Genomic DNA, 10,889 nt, shown 5'->3' on the forward strand with positions numbered 1-10,889 from the left:
TGAGGCTGCATATCTATGAAAACACCCGTAGCTGATCAGCTTGTGGAAGCATCCCAGTTTTTGATGCGTAGTATTTTTTTCTAACTGGTTGTGTGAGGCACCCCTGTCACTGAGGTAGTTATGCCATCAGCTAACACAAACTCTAGGTGGAAAAATCATAATATTGGGAGAGTTTTGTTGTAATCACTTTGACCTTAATCAAGATGTGCAGCGAGAGGAAAAAAAAAAGTAGCCTTTCTGTAGGGCATATTTTGGTTTTGGTTGTGCACGTCTTTCTAACTACTTACCAGTAAAATCCATGTACAGATCATCCCAACATAACCTCTTAAAGTAGCATCACTGAATGATTATCTAATTCAGAGATAGCCTTGTTGGGAATACGTGTTGAGGCTGATGGAGCTGGGCTTGTTCAGCCTGGAGAAAAGAGGGCTGTGGGGTGACCTAATTGTAGACTTTCATTACCTAAAGGGAGCCTACAAACAGGAGGGTAATCAACTCTTTGAAAAGGTAGATAACAGCAGGACAAGGTGAAATGGTTTTAAGTTGAGGGAGGGAAGATTTAGGTTGGATGTCAGGGGGAAGTTCTTTACAGAGAGAGTGGTGAGGTGCTGGAACAGGCTGCCCAGAGAGGTTGTGGATGCCCCGTCCCTGGAGGTGTTCAAGGCCAGATTGGATGGGGCCCTGGGCAGCCTGGTCTAGTATTAAATGGGGAGGTTGGTGGCCCTGCATGTGGCAGGGGGGTTGAAGCTTAATGATCCTTGAGGTCGCTGCTAACCCTGGCCATTCTGTGATTGTGTTATTTTTCTAAAACTTTCAATGTCATCCATGTTTGCAGGTCATGGGGAAAGTGAGTTACCTCCAGTAGCCTCAAAGAAAGAAGTATAACATTGGATTTTTTTTTGGTTGGATTTTTTTTTTTTGGAGTAGAAGCACAACAATATTTTTCTTCCTTGTGCATATACATGTTGCAAGACCCAGTTCTGTTTCCATGCCCGCAAGCTGCTTGTTGGAGGAACTTGGGCTCCCATGTCATTCCTATTTCTCTGAATTCAATCACTTCTTGGTTCTGTATCAGAGGCATTGTGGCCTTTTAGCAAGGATTGCTCAGAGTAGAGGAGAACAAAATATGAATGGTATCTAAAAACCCCAAACATACAAAAAGTGATACCCTGCAGAGATATCAGATGTCTCTGGTAAATGAATTGCTGGACTTAGTGATTGCTGGAAGCATGTTTAGGCTGTGCCAGGGGACTGCTTGGAGCTCATTCCGCTGCCTAGCCTTTCCTAGCTCTCTGTGGCTGGTCTGTGGCTGATGGATTTTTTCTGAGAAAGCAAATGTACTCCTCCACTTTCCTGTAAAGGCCTTTCTCTTGTTTGTATGCTGTCTCCATCACTTTAATTGTAATTAGTTGAAACGCTACTGTGAAAGACACAAGGGGAATATCCCTAATGGTGCAGTGTGTTAGAAAATATACTTCTGTATTACGAAGGACTGTTTGGATGCTCTTCTTCTTGGTGCGTTCTACTGCAATTTGGAAAAAAGGTCAAATACATTTTTAATTTCTTTTTTCTTTGGAGACACTTCTGTGTGTTTTTGTGTTGTGTGTGGATTGCTCTGTCAATAGCAGGAGGAGACACCGGTGTGTCCCAGGAGCTTTGCCTCAGGAACCAGGCTCTTGTGCAGATAAGTTGTTGCGAACATGCACTGTAATAAAAGATCTTCTGAGCACCAGAATATCTTATTAAACAATCTGTATTCCTCACTTGGGCTTTGGGAGGCCCCAGCAGCTCTGTCAGCTCGCCTTGAGGAGGGAGGATGGGCTGGAGGAGGCAGTTGCTCAGCTTCAGCAGAAATGTGGTTTTGTGCATGCTGTGCTAGCATGTTTTCTTTTTCTTTTTCTTTTTTTTTTTAACAAAGATTAAAAAAAAATCATTGCAGGATGTCATGTTGGTTCTTCTAATGAAATAGGGAAACAAATTTCTATGGATTCTGTGGATGTGACTGTGGATTTCTTGGTGGATGTGGACCACTGAAGCATGAGCTGTGCCCTTCTCTGCTCTTTATATATAATTGAACTTCTGCTCTTCGGCCTTGTGGTTGTATGCACGTGTTTGTCTTCCCATGGACATGTCTCTTGTACAAGTGGCTCATCTAGAGCCAGTGCTTAATTCATAGGAGATACTACTGAGAGAATAAAAGGTGTTTGTGCTTTAGCCTCAGTTTTTGCCTACTGAAGGTATTAGAGCTTTTAGTGCATTATGGAGTAGTTTTAAACTCCAGAGAAGTCAAGAAAGAATTAATTCTACATAACAATAATAAAATTACATAATAATAGTAGTAATAATAACAATGATGCTTAGCGTTGCGTTTTCTTCAAGGTGAAAATCATGCCATAGCTCTATAAAAATAAAAAGAATGTAATATCTCTTTCAGTTTCCTAAATGTAATTTAATTTATTCTTATAGGTGTAGCATCTATGACAGTGCCTGTGTACATCGCAGAAGTTGCTCCGCCGCACTTAAGAGGCAGATTAGTCACCATTAACACCCTGTTCATCACTGGAGGGCAGTTTTTTGCAAGCGTCGTGGATGGACTGTTCAGCTACCTCGTGAAGGATGGATGGAGGTATGTGAGCCTTCTGTGCTAAAAGCAAAACATGGTTATGGTTTGGGCAAGGCTAGATACATGTATGAAATAGCTTTTAGTGGCTGACAGCTATCACCACAAGTTTACATATAAAATGGTAGAACTGCATTCTGAAGTGGAGTTTTAATAATTAACTTGCCAAATGATATACATAAAGCCTTCACTCAGTACTGACAGTATGTTTAGGTTTTCTGATTTCACTAAACTTTAAAGTGGATGAGCAATGCATTGCATGTGATGCATATGCATCAACAAGCTTGAACTATCATCATGATGTTTATAAAAGTAGCTTGCCTTTTGCATTTAGAATAATTACGTGCTGATTTTTCAAAAGGCACATTTCCTGTAACTGATACTACATGCACAGAATAGAGGTGTGTATTGAATGCAATTAATTTGAGCAGTAGTAATCTAATCAGAACTGAAGTTACAGGTATTATAATATAACTTTTAACTATAAACTTTTGATTATATGGAATTCATGAATCTCTTTGACTCTACTTCCTGAATATTTTGTTCTTCCTGTAGACACTGCTGAGAGTTTCTGGACTGCACCTACCTTCTTTGTGATGATGTGTCATTTGAGAGAGTGTAGATGTTTCTGGAGCTCAGCAATTTAGTTGCAGTGCTGATGTGAAAAATTATTAACAGAAATGTGTAGGAGGAGTAACTCATACGACACATTCCAGCTTTTGGAAACTTGTGCTTATTATGTTTGCTTTTTTATTGAAACTCTCCTGGGAAAAGGGTGTGTGCTGTTGTAGGCTCTTCAATTTCTGTTGCTACAGCCTGGAACCTTTTTGATATTTGAAAATCCTAATATGAAATATTCTTGCACCCTATCTCCCCCAAAAAGCTTGCAATATGAATATTATTACATTCACTGACTTTCAGTGGAATTGAGTAAGGATTAGTAGGTGAAGTTTTAAGTTAGTAACAATTCACATGGGACATATGTAGAGGTATTTAGAGGCTGATCTTTCTTTAGTATGTAAAGAAATATGCATTAAAATAAGAAGTTAATGTTTTCAGGGTGAATCCACAGTTTATTCTGTGTATGTCTGAAGATCCAAGAATGTTGAGGATTTTACTTTCTGCTCAAGTGATTGCTTCCTTTGCCTCTTAGGTAAAAAGATGTCGCATTCTGACCTTAAGAAAAAAATGACATCATGCTGATTTTATTTAATATAGTCGATCCTAGCTCTGCTTTTTGCTTTCTGGCTGAAATAGAAATAGCATTTCACATTTTCACATGAATCTTTTGATGTCCTTGTCATTGCAAAAGCAGCTGCATGCTCCCTCACACTGTGCCTCGAGTTATAAAGGATGGAGAAATGACTTCACTGAAAGAAAAATTTAGGGGATTGCTAATCCCTTTCTGCAGTTAATGAAATATGTTCAATTTTTAGAAAAGGTAATGGTATGCAGTAATGCATGGCTAGGTAAAATAAATGGAAGTATTTCACAACCAATACAGATTATCCAGTAGCTACCTTATTAATTTATATTGACTATTAGCCTAAGTAATTTGCTAATGTAAAAGCTCCTTATGCATGGGGCTGGGTGGTGAGGAATGGACAGCAAAGGTATTTATTTAGAAATGGAGCTCTGAGTCACCATTACTGTTTCAGGTGTTTGTGCACTTTCTTTTTAGGCAGATATTTTGATTTCAGTTTACCTCAGAGGTTAGAGATTCTGCTGCGAAAAGCATTTGTGAATATAAATATGTTTGGGTTTTTTGGTTGCTTTTTGTTTTTGTTTTGTTTTTGTTTTGTTTTGTTTGTTTTGCATCAGTGGGCTGATGCTTACAAGCTAAGGATGTGTTTGTAATCTGTAAGTAAATACTACCATATAGGAAGAAAAATATTGCTAACAAAATATCCAACAAGCCTTGATCTTATTTGAGCTGTATTTTTGTGTAATTGTTCAGATAAATACAAATCATGAGCCAGCAATGCGCCCTCGCAGCCCAGAAAGCCAACTGTATCCTGGGCTGCATTAAAAGCAGCATGGCCAACAGGGTGAGGGAGGTGATTCTGCCCCTCTGACCACAATGATCATCTAGTTTCAACCCCCCTGCTATGTTCAGGGTCGCCAACCACCAGAGCAGGCTGCCCAGAGCCACATCCAGCCTGGCCTTGAATGCCTCCAGGGATGGGGCATCCACAGCCTCCTTGGGCAACCTGTTCCAGTGCGTCACCACCCTCTGAGTGAAAAACTTCCTCCTAATATCTAACCTAAACCTCCTGTCTCAGTAATGGTGTGTAAAAGATCCTTTGAACAACATTTTACTCCCTTACAATCTATCTGGCCAGTGATGCCAGTGAAAACCATAGTACTTCCTATTGTGATGCTCCTCACTCTTTTTGTTCTATACTGGTTTCTTCCACGTGTGTGTCTGTCCATGGCTGTTAATGCTATCACGAGGCCCGATCAAATTCTTGATCAAGCATTGGAACAAACTGCTCAGGGAAGTGGTGAACTCACTGTCCCTGGAGGCTTTCAAATAAAGGATAGATGTGGTACTCAGGGATGTAGGGTAGTAGACATGGCAGTGAGGGGCTAATGGCTGGATTAGGTGATCTTAGTGGTCTTTTCTAACCTTAATGATTCTATGACTCTGGCTTTTCATGAAAAAAAAGACAGTTGTGTGCAAGACCAGTGCTATAGAGAAGGAAATGTTACGACTTTCAAGGTAGTAAAAATAAATTGTGGAAAACTAAGAATAGGTCTGCACTTTCTGAATCGTAGAAAAATTCCATTGAAAGGTAATCCAGAGTGTTGAGGCTAACTTACAGCTCCTCGAGCTGGGTTAGCATCCTAAGGTGAAGCAGACCGAATTTATTTATTCAGGCCTTTGTCCAGCTGACTTCTGAAAATCTTCATAGGTAGTCATTTCCACTTCTCAGGTGTGTTTGGCAGAAATAGGCCATGCTAATGCTGAGGTATCCAAGGAAGTGCTGGAGTGGTGGGTTTGGAATTGCATACTTCTCTGTTCTCAGCTAGCTGGCTGCTACCTGAGACTGAGCAGAGTACAGATGGGCCCTCTCTTGGAAAGATTGTCCAACATGCACCTGGGGAGAGTTCATAGATGTTGCTCCTGAGTCACTGCATATAAGAAGAAGAATTACAGCAATTATTGTAACTCTCAGTGACCAAGTGGCTGTATACTAGAAAGAAAAAAAACAAGAACTTTAATTGTGCTTATTCTTGAAAATGCTGGATATTAAATTAAAAATAAGCAAAAGAAAACAAATGTTGAATCTGACAAGTTAGTTTTATAAAACATTGCTAATTCATTTTAATGGTGTTGCAGCAGTATGTCTCAAAAGGAGAAGTGTTACTACTGATTTACTAAATTTCCTGCTGGATTTTTTCAGGTCTGCTAGACATCTGACTTCAAAAGCAAAGTTTTATTCTTTATATAGGAAAGAACTGTATTAGATTTCTGAAAGCTGGCTCACAGCACGTAATGTCCAAAATTGCCTGCTTTTACTAAATTGGTTCTATCAAAGTTGCTTGGTCTGAAAATTGCAAGAGCTCATGAACTTAGAGTGGACGTATGCTCTAAGTGAATATTTTCCTTCTGGCCTGCTCCTTGTATTCTCCTTTGACCAGAAACGTCAGTTGGAAACTGCCTTTAGTGACCAAACACTTTCTCTGTGCTTCTTTTCTATATTCTGTGTGATAAACAACCCAACAGGATTCAGTGGTAGATTAACAGCCTAGATCTTGCTTTTTTTTTTTCCTCCTAAAATAATTGCAGGTATGCAGCTGCTCTGTTCTGGAATTCTGCTGCATTAAAGTGATGGAACGGCTTTGGAGGAATAGGCACAGGGTCATATGAGTATCGAGGACTAAATCTGTATACTTAGATGTGCTAAAAGAATCCTATTGCTTGCAGTTTGTCAGAACACAGCAGTTGTGCTTTTAATTTCTATGTCTTTGGGCTACTCTTCATTTGAAATAGAAGAGGCTCTCCAAATACCACACTAATCACAGATATTGAATATACTATTTGTTGAGCTTCAGCAGTGTATATGTATTGATGTGATTCTGTATGCAGCTTCTGAAATACTGTTTGTGGAGGAGGAGGAGTATAGGAAGAAATGAGGACACAGATGAATGAGACCATTAGTGAATGAGGAATGAGAACATTAGTGACACTTGTTAGATATGCTGGCTGAAGTCTGCTCAGCAATTAATCCTTCCAAAATGTTTGCATTTTGTAATTTATTTTCTTCCTGCTTTTTTTTTTTTTGTACTAAAGATGAGCTATACCATTCTGAAAATGAGAGGCTTGTTTGCAGTTTTATTTCTAGACCAAGATGTCATTATATAACCCTTGGAAAATATTGCCAGATTAAGGAGGAACTTGAGAGCTCAGCTTGGGGATGGGAGGACTGACCGGCATGCACCTTGTCCAGGGCTGGCCATCTTCTTTACTTCACCTTTTGTGTATAGTATTTTTTTCCATTCTCCATTTTTTCTGCCCTGTTTCTTGTCCATTTTCACCGGAAATGCATTTGGACTTGTCAAATACGTGTGGTTTGTTGTCTTGAAACGAGGTTTCCATTAACAATCTTGCTCTCTTTCATGCTCTATGAGCAATCTCATTGCACAGCCAACTTTATAAAAACATCCATGCGAGAGAATTCGGAACCATCAGTGAGAAAGAGTGCATAGTGAGAGAAGCTAGAGAAAAGATTTGCTCATCTCTCTAATTTCCTGACTGATCTCAAGGTGTGAACCTATTTATGAGTACAGACTACCCCAATATTCAGGCTGAAGACTGTTTTCTGGAGGTGATGGAATGGTTATAACCACTGATGTGAAGCCCATGTTGTTTGCAGTCATGTATGGTTGATGCCAGCACCATCTAAAGTCTTTAATAGAAGCCAAAATAATCTTTCAAGCACCAACGATTTATCAGATGTAGGGAAAAAGTCAGATTTAAGAATAACATTATGCTCTATTCTGTAATTCTTGTTTTTAGTGTTTTATTGAAGGAAATGTGGAGTGTGAGAATCAGAACCACCTATGGCAGATGGTGATACGCTTATCTTCCACAGCCTTTGGCCTCACTTCATTTGGAGCAAGTCCCGTAGTGTGTGAGCGCTGTACAGGTGGCAATGCTGGCTGCTGGAGGGGCAGCTCTCCTGCAGCAGTAATCCTGGCATTAATGCTGTGTACAGTGAAATCCCTCTGTGCACTTCAAATGCTGTTTTTATTTAAAACAACACTGCATCTGGCTGAACATTTAAGAGCAGACTATCTAAAAGATCTAGTGTAAATGGATGCAGTGCTGATTAAATGAACTTTTTTCAGTGTTTCTTTCTACAGTCATTTCCTTATACAAGAGGCTTATTCCCTGGCCACGTGTGTCTGTGTACACGTACTTGCTGACCTGATTAAGCAATTATGGTTGGCTGCTTTTGGTTTATCTTTTTTATTATGTCTGTAAAACAGTGAGCAGGATTTCAGCCTCACTGTTGTCATCAGCAGTACCCATCTGTTCTGTACACCTTTGCTTTCTTTTTCTGTTAATTCTTTTCTTATATCTTCACAGTAGAAATATCAGTTTCCAAACCACTGGAATGTTTCACAGTGTTCACTGAGTGAGTTAGTGTCCTCTCGACGAGCAACTGTTGAGTCGGTGACAGCAGAATATTCAGAACATCCTGAGGTATACTCGAATAGAAAGCAAAGGTCTTTTTTCTGTAGTACTTCCAGGGTAGGGTTCTTGCCTGATTAATTCCTGGCAATAATGAATACAAAGGAACAAGGTTTGTTTTGTAAATTACAGCCCAGGTTGCTGTAAGTGTCTTCTCACAGCACACTCTTGTAGGCAAATACAAGAAATCTGTTTATTTCTTTATTTCCAGGTACATGTTGGGGCTGTCAGCTGTGCCAGCAGTTATACAGTTTTTTGGTTTCCTGTTTCTCCCTGAAAGCCCCCGCTGGCTGATTCAGAAAGGCCAGACTCAGAGAGCAAGGAGGATTCTGTCTCAGATGCGTGGCAACCAGGCAATCGATGAGGAGTATGACAGTATCAAAAACAACATTGAAGAAGAAGAAAAGAAGTTGGAGCAGGTATGCTGTGAATGCTTGTTGGCATCTCTGTCAGTCATTGAAGAGATGAAATGAGAAGAAATGTTCACATCATAGCCTATGGGAGCCTGATGATTTGCTGTTCTTGATAGTTTTGCTGTTTAATATACTTCATGTACTGGTAATTTCAGAGTTGAATAGATGTTTCTCTGATACTACAGTTTAAATTTAATTCTGTTTTCTTAAGTGAGGAAGAAGTTCTGTAAGATTACAAGTTATGCAAGCTAGAGTTACATGAGAATTGCACTCAAAAAATTTCCCATTTTAAGAATGCACATCTTGAAGAGTGGAAATAAAATAGTTTGGTTTCTCTCTTCAAAGAAAAAGGTCTAACAACCATTAAGGTCAGAAGGCATTTTGCATGCATGCGTTATCCAGAGTCTATATTGTGGCTGATCATAATTCCAGCTAAGCAGTTTTGGAAAGATTTACAAAATAATTTTTCAGTAAGGGCAGTTTCTGAAGTCTTCTTAGTCTGCCCAAGAGAATGCAGCATCTTAATCAAATACTTTTATACTGTTTTTGTATCCTTATGCTGTAATTACTCAAAACTGTGTGTGTACGTAGACAGGTATTATAAAGCAAGATTACCATTCCATTGACTATCTTCTTGACTACTAATTAATTTTTCTTAGGTTTGTGCTGAAGTAGGATAGGAATCTTAATTAAGTCTCTAAAGTGAGATTTACCTTAGTTCTTGCTTCTTTAAATGTAGTTAGTATGGTATTGTAACTTCTTACAGGATGTGGAAAGAAAAATGTGATTTATTTTACAGCTGTACATACTGAGATCTTATATCTGATAGTATCCAATCTCATTGCCTCCTTGAGTTTAACTTTGAAGCTTACAATAGAAGATTGGGTAGCTTGAAGTTACTGCATTCAAAATGTTCAAATGTTCATCACTGATTTGTAGCAGGGCTGGATTTGTTTCTTCCATTATTTTTCAGGCTTTTGGACACTTTTTTTTGTTTGTTTGTTCTTTAGCAGTGGAAAGAAAAGTTCTTTGAGTAGATCTGACAAAAGACTGAAGTGGACATTATTAGAGCAGCTTGGATTTTAAGAGTCTTGTACCAAGATTCTCAATCCTAATTAGTCATTGGACTGTTTGATTCCATGGAGAGCCACTTAATGTCTGATATTAATGTTTATCTGCTTTGTAGAAATAAAAGAAGCAGCTGTTTGGCTGGTTTGGTTCCTTGTTTTCAGTCACTGGGCTACACAGCACAACTTTGTTTCTCTCTTTTAACTCATTTTTGTGCTGCTGCTTTGCAGTTTATAAATTTGTTGTTGTAAGATTGTGGTAGGACTGACTCCAACTTGGTCCTTTTTGCAACTGTATTTTGGACTGGCAGACCAGATATGGGGCTTCCTGAGTTTCTTGTATTTTTTTTTTTTTTTTTTTCCTGAAGAAAAAATAATTGTCTTGCTGGAGTTTAGTCAAGCATGTTCCTATGGAAAAGCATGCTTACAGAGAAACTGGCGTTTTCCTCTTGGATAATCAACAGCTTCACCAAATGGCGTAGTGAGGGTAATTCTGAACACCTGCTTACCCACTTGTTGTAAATACTTACAAATAGGCATTACATAGTCATGGTCACCTTCGGTTTTGATTGCAACTTAGTTGTAATTGCTCTTATCCCATTGAACTCATACTACTGGTTGTTCTAAAAACATCTGTTGTGTGTCAGCATCAAAACATGCTTATTTTTTACTTTTCTGGAACTTATAGGCGGTATTTAAAAGTAATGTTGAATTATAATTATCTTCATTTCTTGAGGAGTTGTCTAGATATTCAGTATTGAATTTGGAATGCATGGTACAAGAGCCAGCTTCCTGTTCGTATGTGGAATTCAACGAAAGACAACTTTGCAAATCAAAAATCATCCCACTTACTTTTAGGTAATTGTGCCATTTCCTTTTTTGGCATTTCCTTTTTTTGAAAAAGAACAGACGTTCTTCATTAACTGATACATAAACATCTTTGCCAGTTCTTCAGGGCATCGTTTTCTAAGTGAAAATAAGCCTGTATCTGACTCTACAAGGGAGTAACAGGGTGCAGCTGGAACATATTCTCCTAGTCCCGCACTACAATCTGCCTTTTGTAACTGTTTCATCAGCTATTCTTGTCA

The 10,889-nt window shown here is 38.9% G+C and overlaps 1 protein-coding gene across 1 annotated transcript; it reads left to right on the plus strand.

Annotated features, from left to right (window-relative positions):
• Nucleotides 1-2,436: 2,436 nt before the first annotated feature.
• Nucleotides 2,437-10,118, plus strand: LOC104913849 (proton myo-inositol cotransporter-like). Its single transcript, XM_010721766.3, has 2 exons — nt 2,437-2,626; nt 8,533-10,118. The coding sequence occupies exons 1-2, from the start codon at nt 2,478-2,480 to the stop codon at nt 8,792-8,794; spliced, it is 411 nt and encodes a 136-aa protein (XP_010720068.1). The 5' UTR covers nt 2,437-2,477; the 3' UTR covers nt 8,795-10,118.
• Nucleotides 10,119-10,889: the final 771 nt, after the last annotated feature.

This window comes from Meleagris gallopavo, chromosome 1 (assembly GCF_000146605.3).
Source record: "Meleagris gallopavo isolate NT-WF06-2002-E0010 breed Aviagen turkey brand Nicholas breeding stock chromosome 1, Turkey_5.1, whole genome shotgun sequence".
Classification (NCBI taxonomy): Eukaryota; Metazoa; Chordata; class Aves; order Galliformes; family Phasianidae; genus Meleagris; species Meleagris gallopavo.

Excerpts from the sequence above, each read along its gene's own strand:
- LOC104913849 (XM_010721766.3), top strand. The coding sequence starts at position 2,478 with ATGACAGTGCCTGTGTACATCGCAGAAGTTGCTCCGCCGCACTTAAGA. Across the intron at positions 2,627-8,532 it reads CTCGTGAAGGATGGATGGAG|GTACATGTTGGGGCTGTCAG; the intron begins GTATGTGAGCCT and ends CTTTATTTCCAG.